Source organism: Littorina saxatilis, linkage group LG7 (genome assembly GCF_037325665.1).
Source record: "Littorina saxatilis isolate snail1 linkage group LG7, US_GU_Lsax_2.0, whole genome shotgun sequence".
Classification (NCBI taxonomy): Eukaryota; Metazoa; Mollusca; class Gastropoda; order Littorinimorpha; family Littorinidae; genus Littorina; species Littorina saxatilis.
Window position 1 is genome coordinate 33,559,451 of NC_090251.1, and position 16,687 is coordinate 33,576,137.

The 16,687-nt window shown below is 41.9% G+C and overlaps 1 protein-coding gene across 3 annotated transcripts in view; it reads left to right on the forward strand.

Moving 5' to 3' along the window:
* LOC138971235 (uncharacterized) overlaps nt 1-16,687 on the forward strand; it is a 48,936-nt gene continuing 32,249 nt past the window's right edge. For all 3 annotated transcript variants that reach the window (XM_070343924.1, XM_070343926.1, XM_070343925.1), the window contains exons 1-4: nt 1-251; nt 12,236-12,493; nt 14,414-14,647; nt 15,026-15,115. In XM_070343924.1, the coding sequence (XP_070200025.1) occupies nt 177-251; nt 12,236-12,493; nt 14,414-14,647; nt 15,026-15,115 (657 nt within the window). In that variant the 5' untranslated portion in view covers nt 1-176. The remainder of the gene's footprint in view (nt 252-12,235; nt 12,494-14,413; nt 14,648-15,025; nt 15,116-16,687) is intronic.

The window sequence follows — 16,687 nt, forward strand, 5'->3', positions numbered from 1 at the left end:
ATACCATTGCCCATGCGCATTTGTAAGGTCGTCGTGTTTATTTTTTCTTGCAAATCTTCAGCATCATACAAACAACAGCTTCAAGTGATAGAGAGCCACATAAATCACGTCACAATACCGATTACTGTGGGATTAGTTTGCAGGTGAACTTGGAGTGGACTCACTAACTTCAAGAAATGGCATCAACTGTAATCCATGAGGTCACCATTATATTTCGAGTGCATGCGCCATTTGCTAACTCAAGGGACAGGGTATGTCACTATGTGGTTGTTACATTTTTTTTTACTACTGTTACGTGATTCATTTACTGTGACTCACTTAAAGACCTAACGCCATTTTAAACTCATCAGACTACTCAGTAACGAGCGGTTCTCAAAGTCCAAGCTTTTCTCGAAAGCATCAGCATAGATCAACAGTTGATTTTTCTTGTTGTTGCTGCTAGATCTATTTATCCAGATCTACAATGTAGACTAATCTGTGTAACCATAATCGTCGAAACTGTTTTCCATACAACATAGCTGCAAACTCAAACAAGGTAGCGTTGTGAATTCATAGCTCAGAATCCAGTGTCATTTTTGACTTATTTTTTATACAAATCTCTCAAATCAAGCCGACGGATTCGGACCGAGTACGGCGAGTTGCCTCCCCTCCTTCGAAACATGGCTGTGCACATTGTTCTCTTCTAAAAAAAACCATGTAAACGAAAGGCATCTGTACAGTTCATAATGCATTCCGTGACTTCAAAGGTATCTAACATGAATTGTTATGCTTACAAGGCAGGTTCTGCAAAATTGGAAGCTTAGATGCCTCTGAATTGTTTGCTATGAAATTACAACGCTAAAAATCAACATTACCAACAACTGAACAAGGTTAAGAAATAGATTGGACCCCACCCACTGATTTTAGATCAGTGACCCCATCCACTGATTTTAGATCAGTGACCCCACCTCATAACTGAGGTGGAACTTCTGGAAGAGTGGTTGTCGTGAAGTAAGCTTACTTCCTGTCAGTGTGATCTCCTCAAGGAAGGCGGGGACCAACATATTACACAGGCGAGATAAGACATCCTTGTTAGTTATGAGGGCCCCAAAGGGGGGGTATCATCACGATCACGGGAAGGGAAATTTTAGCTTTCACGATCACAGTTACCTTGATTTTTATTTTCACGATCACGAACACCAGTGGCAAATCACGGTCACAGTAAAAGTTGCATGTACAAAAAGCACGTGTCAAAGTAAACACAACCACACAGTAATTCGCTCCTCTGGATCTATTGTTTATTCAACACAAAGTGAGAACTGGGCGGGGATGTAGCTCAGTCGGTAGCGCGCTGGATTTGTATCCAGTTGGCCGCTGTCAGCGTGAGTTCGTCCCCACGTTCGGCGAGAGATTTATTTCTCAGAGTCAACTTTGTGTGCAGACTCTCCTCGGTGTCCGAACACCCCCGTGTGTACACGCAAGCACAAGACCAAGTGCGCACGAAAAAGATCCTGTAATCCATGTCAGAGTTCGGTGGGTTATAGAAACACGAAAATACCTCCGAAAACGGCGTATGGCTGCCTAAATGGCGGGGTAAAAAACGGTCATACACGTAAAATTCCACTCGTGCAAAAAACACGAGTGTACGAGGGAGTTTCAGCCCACGAACGCAGAAGAAGAAGAAGAAAGTGAGAACTGTTGCACTTTTTTATTATTATTTTTTTAGTTCTCTTTCATACACACATAGAAATTCATATCATGGTTTGTAATCAGTAACAATCTCTCTCTCTCTCTCTCTCTCTCTCTCTCTCTCTCTCTCTCTCTCTCTCTCTCTCTCTCTCTCTCTCTCTCTCTCTCTCTCTCATACACATTCAACTCCCACACCCTCACACACATGAATATATACTAACACAATTTCACATTTCCAGAGCTAAATCTTGTAAACCCATTTTCTCAAAAACTATTGGGTGGATTGAAATTAAAGTACATGTATGTGTGATGGGTTCTTTATTTTCAACTTTGCCATACAATTTGAGGTACACCATCGCCTGGTTTCATGGGCTTGAAAAACAAACAGGAATGCTACAGGCCAAAAATGGTTTTACCTGAAAGAAGCGCGCAGTGCCAGTGGCGAATTCACAAGCCTGGGCCTGCGAAGCAGGCGAGCCAACTAGGGGGGTCCGGGGGCATGCCCCCCCGGAATTTTTTTCAAAAAACGGTAAAAATCTGTGCAATCTGGTGCATTCTGGGCATCATTTTCAGGGCTGTAATAGTGTTGTGATCTTGTTAAAAATCCCATTTTAGCCTCCCCCCACCACCATTCAACACACCTCCAAACTGGTGAAAACAACACTACTGTGCGCTGGCTTCATTGAGACTGGCGCCCGCGTTGCGCGATATTCACACTGATCGTTTTTGCGGAAATGTTTCAACTTCACCGGAATAAATTTGACTTTACCGGATTTTGGAAACGGCTTTATCGGATTTCCGGCAATTACCGGAAAAGTAGCATGCCTGACAAAATCCCCAACGAACACGACTTTGATCGTCTTTGACATGAGGATCAAGTGACCCAAACTGGCACGTCTCCCCGCCATTGTTTCTGAATTTAACCCATTGTTGATATTAAAGTTTACAGGCGCTAAAATAAATCCAAGCTTAATGCAAAGAAGCGACAATAGACCTTTTTCGTATAACCTTTGCCTCCAGCGTTTCGACCAATCAGATTTTAGGGCACGGCATTCGAATTTGACTGAATGCACTCAAAACTTTTGCACAAAGCCCTTCCATTGGATGAAGTTTGGCAGACTTTAGCAATTTGCCTTCTGATTGGATTTTTTTGTGTGATTGGTTCTCTTAAAGGGAAGAAATCGCTGTCAAAATCATATTTCTGAATGTGTTGTTGCTTCCCTTCAATCGGGATTGGTTCCTTGACGAATAGAGGATCATAGAGTGATACAGCTGTGAAAAACGTACGTTGAAAATAAAATGCTTTGCAATAATGCCCATCACGATCACGAAAGCAAATGACGATCACGATCACGAGACTTGATTTTGTTGTCATCACGGATCACGGGCAAAGTCCCATCACGATCACAGAAATGGAAATTTCGGCAATCACGGTCACAGAAAGGTCAAAAAACGCCAATCACGATCACGATTTTAAACCCTTTGGGGCCCTCAGTTATGTGGAACGCCCACTCACTCTCCCAGGTGCTTATTGAGCAGAACAGCGTTAAAAGTAGCTGGACTACGTGTACATAGCTGTTACATCTTGCATGATGGCTTAATCTATTATTAAAGATGAGATTCCTGTTTTGTTTGCCTTTTTGTTTATTTACTCCTCCTGATACTTACCTTTGATATGAAAATTTGGACACATTTTTCTTTGTGTGTGTGTGAAGCAGTAAACAGCACCTGCAGGGTCATGGCGAATCGTTACTTGTCTTCTTTTCGGCAAAAGAATAAGAAGATCAATGTAAATGTAGACATGTTTCGTATTCGTGAAAAATTCCCCCCTCCCTCCTTATTGAACATTTTTCACTCTTATAGTTATATTCTGATTCTGAAAGGAAGGCTGTTTGAGAACGTAGGCGTAGGGACAAGTAATCCCCCCACTAATCAGCATACTAATCTACCGTAATACATGTAGCAGTTACTCCCTGCGTTTCTGACTGCCCTCTCACAAAGCAGTGCACACGCGGAACGTTGGCCACCAAACCTGCTCCCGCATATTATCAGCCATCTATTAATTAATCGATTAAGCATATGAACCCGACGCGCCCGTACAGATAATTGCTTCATAATTGAGTTGGCTAATTGTTGACAGCAGCCGCATTGTTGCCAGTTAATTCGCGTGGGATTGCGATCGTCACCACAAACTGAGTGCGTGGCCCACTTTTCCTCACGCCTACCTACTACCATCAACAATAGTACGTTCTTCTTTTTCAATGTACAATCGAACCTGCTAATATCGACCACGCAAGGGACCGACGAAAGTGTTCGTTAAAGACAAGTGGTCGCTATGGACAGGTCCATCATATAGAAAAAAGGTTCGTCGAGATTCTTCGGGATGGTCATAACGGGCAGGTGGTCGTTATCCAAAGGAGGTCGCCAGGGCAGGTTCGACTGTAGAAACTTTCAGGGCTGGGAAATCAAGAGAGAGAGAGAGAGAGAGAGAGAGAGAGAGAGAGAGAGAGAGAGAGAGAGAGAGAGAGAGAGAGAGAGAGAGAGAGAGAGAGAGAGAGAGAGAGATTGATTGATTGATTTTATTTATTTATTTATTTATTTACGAGGATTTATATCGCGCACGTATCTCACCACACAAGGCGACTCAAGGCGCATGTTACCTATTAATGCCGTGTGAGATGGAATTTTTTACACAATATATCACGCATTCACATCGGCCAGTAGATCGACTGCCTTTAGGCGCTGCATCCACCTTTCACGGCCTATTATTCCAGGTCACACGGGTATTTTGGTGGACATTTTTATCTACGCCTATACAATTTTGCCAGGAAAGACCCTTTTGTCAATCGTGGGATCTTTAACGTGCACACCCCAATGTAATGTACACGAAGGGACCTCGGTTTTTCGTCTCATCCGAAAGACTGATTGATTAAACTTTATTACATAAGGATGGAGATTTTAGGGTTGCCTAGTCTTACAATCTGTCCTTGCTAACTAACATGCAGTGCCGTAGCACAGCTCCTAAAAGTGGTCCGGCCATAAAAAAAAATAAAAAGGTACTTTTCCCGGGAAACGAAAAACGTGAACTAAGGTAGATAACTCAGATGTCTCTTCAGTGCAAAACGCGATGGCTCAGTGGATCAGTAATGCGTCTCAGTCGGTGCATACGCAGTTTGCCTTTTAGTTTTACTTTAGATTTAGATCTATAGTCTTCACTTGTGAATGTCAATTAGTGACAATTTCTCGCTTAACGCTGTCATTGTGCGATCTAAGTCACGACCCCTCCTTCCTCCTAACACAGCGCTGAAGCTTATGAAGACGATTTTTTTTTTTTTAACAAAAAACTGGTCCGGCCATGGCCGGAGTGGCCGGTAGGGCTGCTACGGCCCTGACATGAATACAAAACAGACATGAAAACATTATACATGTAAGAGCAAAAGAGGTTGACGGCAAAAAAAATTCGTACATATGATAATAAATGGCATTTAAAGGCAAAGAAAAAGTTATAGTATTTGATACTATTAAATACAATAACAGCAATAGAAATATGAAAATAGAAATAATGGTAAGGATGATGATGTCATAACAATAATAACAATAAAAAATAAAAATAAAATTAAAAAAAATAATTAAAAAAATAAAAAAAATAAAAATCCCGAGCACTAGAAACATATGGTCCAAATGAAACAACAACGGCGAGCAAGCAAAATAACAAACAGTAAGTCATTTGTATTTTACAAAAAATACCGACAACATAGCAAAAGGAAGAAAAGAACTACAACAAAGGATATATACCAACACAACAGTAACAACAGAAACAGTAACCCTGAAAAGTATGGCAATCCGAATGGTGCAAAAGTCCCTTTTAGCTCTTGATGTCTAAATAACACATTATTTAGCTAAATAACGCGTTATTTAGCTAAACAATGCTTTATTTAGCTATATCATGCATTATTTAGCTAAATAGTGCATTGTTTAAATTAAACAATGCATTATTTACAGATACAGAAAAAAGAGAGCCCAGAGCACTAAATAATGCATTGTTTAGCATAAATAAGAGATTGTGTTTGTAAATAACTCATTATTTATAAATAATTACGCGTTTTCTCTAAACAATATATTATATGTAAATAAAGTGTTATTTAAATAAATAAAATATTATTTAGATAAATAAAATATTATTTATCTAAATAAAATATTATTTAGATAAATAAAATATTATATGTAAATAAAATATTATTTATCTAAATAAAATATTATTTATCTAAATAAAATATTATTTTGATAAATAATTTATTATTTAGATAAATAATTTATTATTTAGATAAATAATTTATTATTTACTGTTTTTGCCTTGAAATAGTATTATTACACTAAATAATGCTTTATATAGCTATATAATAGGTTTCCGCTATATAATTCATGATTTGGTAAATAATACATTATATACCGTAAATAAAATATTATATACCGTAAACAATTCATTGTTTAGCGCATCGCGAAGCCGTTTTTTCTCTTGTTGTTTTTTTCCACGTGTTTCCGTGGATCCACGAGAGCTCTGTTGATTCTCAAACTGACCAATCAGACAACTAGCATCTGTACACTAATTAAAGTCCCATTGTTGAGTGTGACGAAAACTCGTGGTGACGATTTTAAAACATGTTGGGTCACGCATGGTCCAATCTTACATGGTCCAATCTTACATGGTCCAACCTTACATGGTCCAACCTTACATGGTCCAATCTTACATGGTCCAATCTTACATGGTCCAACCTTACATGGTTCAACCTTACATGGTTCAATCTTACATGGTCCAATCTTGCATGGTCCAATCTTACATGGTCCAACCTTGCATGGTCCAACCTTGCATGGTCCAATCTTACATGGTCCAATCTTACATGGTCCAACCTTACATGGTCCAACCTTACATGGTCCAACCTTACATGGTCCAACCTCACATGGTCCAATCTTACATGGTCCAATCTTGCATGGTCCAATCTTACATGGTCCAACCTTGCATGGTCCAACCTTGCATGGTCCAATCTTACATGGTCCAACCTTACATGGTCCAATCTTACATGGTCCAACCTTACATGGTCCAACCTTACATGGTCCAATCTTACATGGTCCAACCTTACATGGTCCAATCTTACATGGTCCAATCTTACATGGTCCAACCTTACATGGTCCAATCTTACATGGTCCAACCTTACATGGTCCAATCTTACATGGTCCAACCTTACATGGTCCAACCTTACATGGTCCAATCTTACATGGTCCAATCTTGCATGGTCCAATCTTGCATGGTCCAACCTTACATGGTCCAATCTTACATGGTCCAACCTTACATGGTCCAACCTTACATGGTCCAATCTTACATGGTCCAATCTTACATGGTCCAACCTTACATGGTTCAACCTTACATGGTCCAATCTTACATGGTCCAATCTTGCATGGTCCAATCTTACATGGTCCAACCTTGCATGGTCCAACCTTGCATGGTCCAATCTTACATGGTCCAACCTTACATGGTCCAACCTTACATGGTCCAATCTTACATGGTCCAACCTTACATGGTCCAACCTTACATGGTCCAATCTTACATGGTCCAACCTTGCATGGTCCAACCTTACATGGTCCAATCTTACATGGTCCAATCTTGCATGGTCCAACCTTGCATGGTCCAATCTTACATGGTCCAACCTTACATGGTCCAACCTTACATGGTCCAATCTTACATGGTCCAACCTTACATGGTCCAACCTTACATGGTTCAACCTTACATGGTCCAATCTTACATGGTCCAATCTTGCATGGTCCAATCTTACATGGTCCAACCTTGCATGGTCCAACCTTGCATGGTCCAATCTTACATGGTCCAACCTTACATGGTCCAACCTTGCATGGTCCAATCTTACATGGTCCAACCTTACATGGTCCAATCTTGCATGGTCCAACCTTACATGGTCCAATCTTACATGGTCCAACCTTACATGGTCCAATCTTACATGGTCCATATATATTATTGGACCATGTAAGATTGGACCATGCAAGGTTGGACCATGTAAGGTTGGACCATGTAAGATTGGACCATGTAAGGTTGGACCATGTAAGGTTGGACCATGTAAGGTTGGACCATGTAAGATTGGACCATGCAAGGTTGGACCATGCAAGATTGGACCATGCAAGATTGGACCATGTAAGATTGGACCATGTAAGGTTGGACCATGTAAGGTTGGACCATGTAAGATTGGACCATGTAAGGTTGGACCATGTAAGGTTGGACCATGTAAGGTTGGACCATGTAAGATTGGACCATGCAAGGTTGGACCATGCAAGGTTGGACCATGTAAGATTGGACCATGCAAGATTGGACCATGTAAGATTGGACCATGTAAGGTTGAACCATGTAAGGTTGGACCATGTAAGATTGGACCATGTAAGATTGGACCATGTAAGGTTGGACCATGTAAGGTTGGACCATGTAAGATTGGACCATGTAAGGTTGGACCATGTAAGGTTGGACCATGTAAGGTTGGACCATGCAAGGTTGGACCATGTAAGATTGGACCATGCAAGATTGGACCATGCAAGATTGGACCATGTAAGATTGGACCATGTAAGGTTGGACCATGTAAGGTTGGACCATGTAAGATTGGACCATGTAAGGTTGGACCATGTAAGGTTGGACCATGTAAGGTTGGACCATGCAAGGTTGGACCATGTAAGGTTGGACCATGTAAGATTGGACCATGTAAGGTTGGACCATGTAAGGTTGGACCATGTAAGGTTGGACCATGTAAGGTTGGACCATGCAAGATTGGACCATGTAAGGTTGGACCATGTAAGGTTGGACCATGTAAGGTTGGACCATGTAAGATTGGACCATGCAAGGTTGGACCATGCAAGATTGGACCATGCAAGATTGGACCATGTAAGATTGGACCATGTAAGGTTGGACCATGTAAGGTTGGACCATGTAAGATTGGACCATGTAAGGTTGGACCATGTAAGGTTGGACCATGTAAGATTGGACCATGCAAGATTGGACCATGCAAGGTTGGACCATGTAAGATTGGACCATGCAAGATTGGACCATGTAAGATTGGACCATGTAAGGTTGAACCATGTAAGGTTGGACCATGTAAGATTGGACCATGTAAGATTGGACCATGTAAGGTTGGACCATGTAAGGTTGGACCATGTAAGATTGGACCATGTAAGGTTGGACCATGCAAGATTGGACCATGCAAGATTGGACCATGTAAGATTGGACCATGTAAGGTTGGACCATGTAAGGTTGGACCATGTAAGATTGGACCATGTAAGGTTGGACCATGTAAGATTGGACCATGTAAGATTGGACCATGCGTGACCCAACATGTTTTAAAATCGTCACCACGAGTTTTCGTCACACTCAACAATGGGACTTTAATTAGTGTACAGATGCTAGTTGTCTGATTGGTCAGTTTGAGAATCAACAGAGCTCTCGTGGATCCACGGAAACACGTGGAAAAAAACAACAAGAGAAAAAACGGCTTCGCGATGCGCTAAACAATGAATTGTTTACGGTATATAATATTTTATTTACGGTATATAATGTATTATTTACCAAATCATGAATTATAAAGCGGAAACCTATTATATAGCTATATAAAGCATTATTTAGTGTAATAATACTATTTCAAGGCAAAAACAGTAAATAATAAATTATTTATCTAAATAATAAATTATTTATCTAAATAATAAATTATTTATCTAAATAATATTTTATTTAGATAAATAATATTTTATTTAGATAAATAATATTTTATTTACATATAATATTTTATTTATCTAAATAATATTTTATTTAGATAAATAATATTTTATTTATCTAAATAATATTTTATTTATTTAAATAACACTTTATTTACATATAATATATTGTTTAGAGAAAACGCGTAATTATTTATAAATAATGAGTTATTTACAAACACAATCTCTTATTTATGCTAAACAATGCATTATTTAGTGCTCTGGGCTCTCTTTTTTCTGTATCTGTAAATAATGCATTGTTTAATTTAAACAATGCATTATTTAGCTAAATAATGCATGATATAGCTAAATAAAGCATTGTTTAGCTAAATAACGCGTTATTTAGCTAAATAATGTGTTATTTAGACATCAAGAGCTAAAAGGGACTTTTGCACCATTCGGATTGCCATACATATCTTGGGGCATTATGGAGTGCATAAAGCGCATCCTTGTGAAGAAAAGAAGTCGTTAACCACATCGGCCTCACAGTACTAGTCTTCTTATACGAAAGAATGACGTGAGCACACAGAGATGCGTGAGCATCAACTACGAGGACCCTCGTGAGTTGGATGAAGGTGCCGCTCTCGTGTCAGACCTTCTGTCTCCTGTCCTCATCCAGCTCAGCCCTGCAACTCTACAGCCAAACAATCTGACGTACAACCAACCCACCGACTCACTCACCCACTTTTTCATCAAGTCGGGGCCGTTAATGGCTGACATAGTCCTATTTAATTAGTTTAATTACTTCCAGGGCTTTTCCCATCGTTGCGGGGATGTATAAATTAAGCTTCCTGCAAAGGTTTAGATTTGAAGTCCTTACCAATTACGAGAAATAATTAATTCTTTATTGCATTGTTTAGCAACAGTTCTCCAGGACTTGGGCTATTTTTAGACCGTTGACGTCACTTCGTGACGGTTCGTAAACCAAAGATGGCGTCGGAGATAGCCAAAGTGCGGTTGCGTACAATGGCAAAAAAGATAGAAGTAAACCCGTCTAAAGCTGTCGAGGCCACTAAATCTGCTGAGAAGAGAAAGTGGACTCCTTGTTTCATCACCACGCAGCACCAGCGCTGGGTCGCGCTGAAAGAAAGATTGTTTTCGTCAGACGCCCATCCTTCAAATTGAGAACCAAGTACAAAGGGGATACTGAACTTGCCAAAGTTTTGGTGGACACGTGAGTACATAGGCCTATTAGAAAATTAGATGTACTTGTAGCTTGTCAGCTGAAGCCTGTGGCCTTATTCTTGCGAATATGTGCTGTGAGAGATCGTATATTTCCGCAAGCGCAATTTCCGGAAAACATCCACTTTCACTTTGAGACTGTTCTGTTTACAACCGACACTATCAACACCACTTTGCAATACTGAAATAATTTTTTCTGTGTTCGAAAGCTACAGCCAATCGTTATTATATCCCCTTAGGTACAGTTTTATAACATTATTGGCACATGTAAATATGAATTAATTAATGAACGCTACGAATATGGCAGCCTTTAATGGTTAAAAGGCAACACCGTATTGTCGAAGTGAGAGTTTTGTTTTCTTCCTTCAACTTCAAAGACATGCCAAAAATCCACAGCCTGGCAGCTTCCTGTGACTAAAGGGCATGTTCGGTTGAAGTAATTTCGCAAGTGAAACCCATGTTAATTTGCAAAAAGAATCCAGCAAAGAACAAGAACAAGAACATCAACATAACAACAACAACAACAACAACAACAACAACAACAACAACAACATAACCAGAATGCAGCTAATCTATTGATTTGTTTTGTGTGTGCCCAATTGACAGGCTGCTGTTACAGCGCAACCCCCCTTTTACGTCGACCACCCTCCCCCCTCCCCCCCTCCCCCTTCCCCCACCCCCCACCCCCCCAAAAAAAGCAAAAAAGCAAATTGAATAAAGACTTCCTTCTTTAATTATATAAAGACCCTCCTTTCTCAGAAGTTGTGTTCATATCCTTTGCAAATGTACCTCTATTTTAAGACTCCCTCTCACCTTAGTTTAAGACCTTATTTTCTTGGATTTTTGGGGGTCGCAAAAATGGGGTGTGGGGGGGTGTGGGGGTGTGTGGGAGGTCCACTATAAATGTACATGTAAATGCCTGGACAGATCATTGAATAGCGGTGCAATGATCGCTTACACGAGAAGGAAAGTAGCTGGAATGCATGGAATGTTTACTGTTAAGGCCTGGCGCTCACCTCTGTAACTTCAGCAGGACAGACGACGCACTGCAAATTATCCCAGCTCGCTATACGTTGCGTGAAAGGAAAACAGGCCAAGTACTCGTCATAATCTCTATCGCAGCATCAATAAACATAATCATGTCCGGGAATTGCAGAAAAAAAAGCCGGCCGACATTAGCGCATGCGTAAACGCCTGCCGTCAGCCCCATGAGTTCCCAGCTAACCATACATGTGAGCAATTGCCTTTTTAAATACTAGGGCTCATGGCCCTAGAATAATATGCAGTGCGTCGTCATATATTATATGTTCTGTGGTCTGTGCCGCTGAAACTGCGCAGGTATATTCTGCCCTTAACCTTCACCGGATCACGCTTCGGACTACACAGTCCGGATGATGTGGGTCGTGTACAACCCATACTTTCCAAAGAAAGAGTGAACGTAAAGATCATAGGATTCGAGATCACATGAAGTCTCAATTAAAAACTTCAAATCATTTCAGAGATAAAGACGATGTTGTGAGGCTCTGGGTCGTCGACGGCCGCCTACGAAGCACGGTGAAGGTACTGACGCGAGGCATTGATTGTGCAGGTGTGGCTGCTGGGCTCCCTGCGAGAGCTGGGGGAATGGAACCCGGCCCGAGCCATAGAGACAGGGCAAGTGGAATCGGAGTGGAAGGTCTTCCAGGCCCGCGTGCGTCTTCCAGTGGACGCCTACTTCCAGTGGTCGTGGTGCGCCTTGTTCAAAGACGGGCGACTGCGGCGGTGGGAGTCATCTCAAAAACGGGAACGGCGCATCTCCTCCTTCAGCGGGGTGCTGCACACTGCTTGGGGCGACCCTACAGTTGAGGTCAGTCCTGCCAGTCTGTCGTAGATTGTGTTCTGGGCTGAGGTGCACGAACCGAAAGTTGTTGCCACCCAAACGGGAGAGAACAAACCGCGGGTTCTGATTCGTTGAAATCACAACACATCTCAGTTTCATCTAATCCAACACTGCGGGCGGCTTCCGTTTTGGTGGCAACGTAACAGTTGTCGTACATCTCCGCCCAGCTCCCCTTGTTTTCACTTCTCTTTTCAGGGCTGTGTACGTAGAGGTTACATGCCGAGTCTCAGTGATTATTAAAAATGATGGTCGAAGTTAGCGGATCATGAAAAATGCGAGCTTTAGCGAGTTTTTTCATGACCGCGAACTGAGACCATTATTTTTTATAATCACTGAGACGAGGTGTGTAACCTCTTTATTCCTCCTTTTTTCAGTTATTCAAAGAAAAGAGGAGGTTTTTTTTGCGAAAATTTGATCGAATCCTATTCACTCAACCAGTCAACCTGCGCAGGCGATCGATTAATGCGCGGTTGTATAGTTCCGTGCAAATCATTCCATTCTGTTAACACTTCTTGTCAGTTTTCCTATTTTGGACTAAAATCAAGTACACAGATATGCTGTTATTCTGCTGTGGCGGCAAAGGCAGATATTGTGTGTTCTGTATATGTTTTGGTATCGCTTAGGATAATGTTTCGTCAAATGGGACTAGCAGACGAACTTTTGCACCCGTGTTCCAACGTTAAAAACTGTATGAAGTTCAGTTTTCTGGGGAAAATAGTGTATGAAACCGCTTTATGTTGTTTAAATTGATGAGATGTGTGCATTTGGTTGCGTGTGATCTGTTTATTAAATGAAATATTGTTGAAAACTGACCGTCGGATTGCAGTCTGTTGTCGAAGAAACTGACTGAAAAGAAATTTGAAAGGGGAACTACTCTTGTCGCTAGACAAAGTATGAGAGTTACTTGCCTTGGGAATTTGCTTGTGATGAACGTTTGTGCACAGCAGATCTAGATTCAGAAAACAACCAAACTCATGGATTTTATATGGAGATTCATGTGTTCAAGCCTGTAGTTGTTAATTTAAATGCGGTATGTTTGTATTGTTTGCTCCAGAGATGTATACTTCGTACATTAGAGCGTTCGGAACTTTTCAGTCGCAAAAGTAGTACCGACGCAGAACAGCTTCTCAACCCATTGCGCTATCGAGGATTCAGGCTGTTGCTGGGTCGTTATTTGTTTGGTTGCTGGGTGTTTATCGAAAAATAACTAGCTCTACAAGTTTACAGAGGTAAAGAAGCAGAGGGGGGAATAAATTCAGCTATGAAGCCGTCCTCTTGTTAATAAGCGCCAGTGTTGTTGCCGGGGTTCACTACACACAGACGTATTCTGGAAACTAGGATGAACTCTATCTGGGGTTTTCCTTGGCCGTGGAAGGCTTGTGTCACCTGGAAACAGCGAAACGAGGCAAACGCGCGTTGCTGCTGAACAGTGCAGGAAAGCGATCAAGGTAGTACAGATAGTAGTTTTCGAAATGAAAAAGCGTCATGGTGAGCGATCTCTGCATAACATGCGCATGGGAGTTCATTATTCACTATGACGAGTGTGTACATTAACGACAGCTTATGCACGACCATTGCGAAAAGTGGCAATTGGGTAGATTAAATGTAGATTTAACCAACTGGGTTTTCAAATTCTTCAGTACGTGTATCCATGTTTGGGATCCTTATCGTGCGGACGCGTGTGTTGCAACACCGAGGAGAGTCTGCACAAAGTTGACTCTGAAAACGAAATCTCTCGCCGAACGTTGGGGACAAACCCACGCCGATAAAGACAAACTGGTTTCAAGCCAGGGCCGCTGTATATCGATTGAGCTCTCTCCCCGGCCCCGCCCCCGTATACCTTGACCGACGAACGCCAACCGACGAAAACACTTGCATCTCTTGCAGATTTTCAAGCAAAACATGGCGAGCGTCAATCTGAACATCGAGAAGCGGACGAAGAAGGCGGACGTGATGGCGGTGGTGGGGTCGTCCATCCCTTTGGGTTCCTGGGACACCAGCAAGGCAGTAGTGGCTAGCGAGTTCCCCCTCCGTTCCGGCCACTGGTCAGTCACCGTGTATTACGATGCCGGCTCCATGCAGGAGTGGAACTGGGTCATCATCAGCAAGGACAAGAAAGAGGTGTGTGTGTGTGTGTGTGCGTGTGTGCGTGTGTGTGTGTGTGTGTGTGCGTGAGTGCATGTGTGTGTGTGTTTGTGTGTGTGTGTGTGTTGCGTGTGTGTGTGCGTGTGTTTGTGAGCATGCGTGCGTGTGTGCATGCGTGTGTGTGTGTGCTTGTTTGTGTGTGTGTGTGTGTGTGTGTGTGTGTGTGTGTTTGTGTGTGTGTGTGTTTGTGTGTGTGTATGTGTGTGTGAGTATGTGCGTGCGTTCGTGCATGTGTGTGTATGTGTGTGTGTGTGTGTGTGTGTGTGTGTGTGCTGTTGCTACTACAGATACGACTTTTACTGCTGCTTCCTTTTCTCCTCCTGCTACTGCTAAAAAAGTGATGCTTCCAATCAGGTGAAGCTCGCGGAGAAGCGCCCCACTCGCTTTCTGTACAACACTCTTGGTTGGATGAAGCTCATCGCCCAGTGGAACAAAGATGCTGCCGTAAGCAGGGATGTTGCTACATATTCATACCTATAGGACAAATGTCCTAGCTCTTCAGCATCAATAAGACATTTGACTGCTTTCAAAAATTTCAATAGGACCTCAGAATTGTTTCATTTTCAAGAATGACGCTCGCCGTGTTCCCCACTGTTTTTGACCCTTGATGTAGCACAGGATGCCGGTGAATAAACAAACGTGTTCAGCTTTTGTTGAACTTTGGCAGGCTTTATTTTTATTTTTCGGTTGCGTAACTCAGTGCGCTTCGTCAAAATGTCTCGAACTGAAAGCAAAAGCAGACGCAAGACTAAGTCAGTTGGAGTTGTCTTCCATACTCCTAACTTTAATGTGCTGCAGACGCATGAGACGGGTGTCATCCAAACGCAAGATCCGCATTGCACAACTTCAGTGTACCTGTACGCGAGAGTGCTTGGTCGCTTTTTAAAAATGTGTATCTTGAAAGGAACATTATAAGATGTTTGATGGGTTGTTGACAGACCAGCTTTTTTGTCGGTCCGAGGGGGAGCATATTATAAGATGTTTGATGGGTTGTTGACAGACCAGCTTTTTTGTCGGTCCGAGGGGGAGCATATCGTCTTTTGTTTCATATTTATTGACCAAGGTCGAAGGCCGCGGTCAATAAATATGAAACAAATGTCGATATGCCCCCCGAGGACCGACAAAAAAGCTGGTCTGTCAACAAACCAACAAACATCGTTTTTGTCATCATTTTGGTAGTTAGAAAATAAGTGCACAATCAACCCAGGGAGCCATGCTTTGAAACACGGGTTCCGTGCTGATAACCACACGAGTCCCGGTTTGATAACCACTGGCAATGAAAGCAACTTTCTGTGTTTTTGAGTTCATTAAATGTTGGGATGAATATGTCAGGTTTGAGGATGCACAGTTCTGTAGGTTCATCTCGGTATTCCACCCCCTCGGCTTTCTGTTGTAAATATTAAGCTGAGTGATCGAATGTGGAAGCCACGTTTGGTCAAAGGTCACAGAAGATTTGCGTCGTGCAGCGAAGGAAAGAATCGCGATCTTGTTTCCGACTCCGTACCTCTTTGTTTTTCATTAGACCTGTCATTCTGCTTGCTCGGCTTTGTTAGATGTTTGCATTATCTTGTTGCTATTTTCTTTGCTTTTATTATTATTTCTTATTTGTGCTTCGTTTATCGATACGACGTCTTGTGCACGGGTCAAAATGTGTGTGTCAGGGGTCGTTTTTATATTTAGTCAAGTTTTGACTAAATATTTTAACATCGAGGGGGAATCGAAACGAGGGTCGTGGTGTATGTGCGTGTGTGTGTGTGTGCGTGTGTGTGTGTGTGTGTAGAGCGATTCAGACTAAACTACTGGACCGATCTTTATGAAATTTGACATGAGAGTTCCTGGGTATGAAATCCCCGAACGTTTTTTTCATTTTTTTGATAAATGTCTTTGATGACGTCATATCCGGCTTTTCGTGAAAGTTGAGGCGGCACTGTCACGCCCTCATTTTTCAACCAAATTGGTTGAAATTTTGGTCAAGTACTCTTCAACGAAGCCCGGGGTTCGGTATTGCATTTCAGC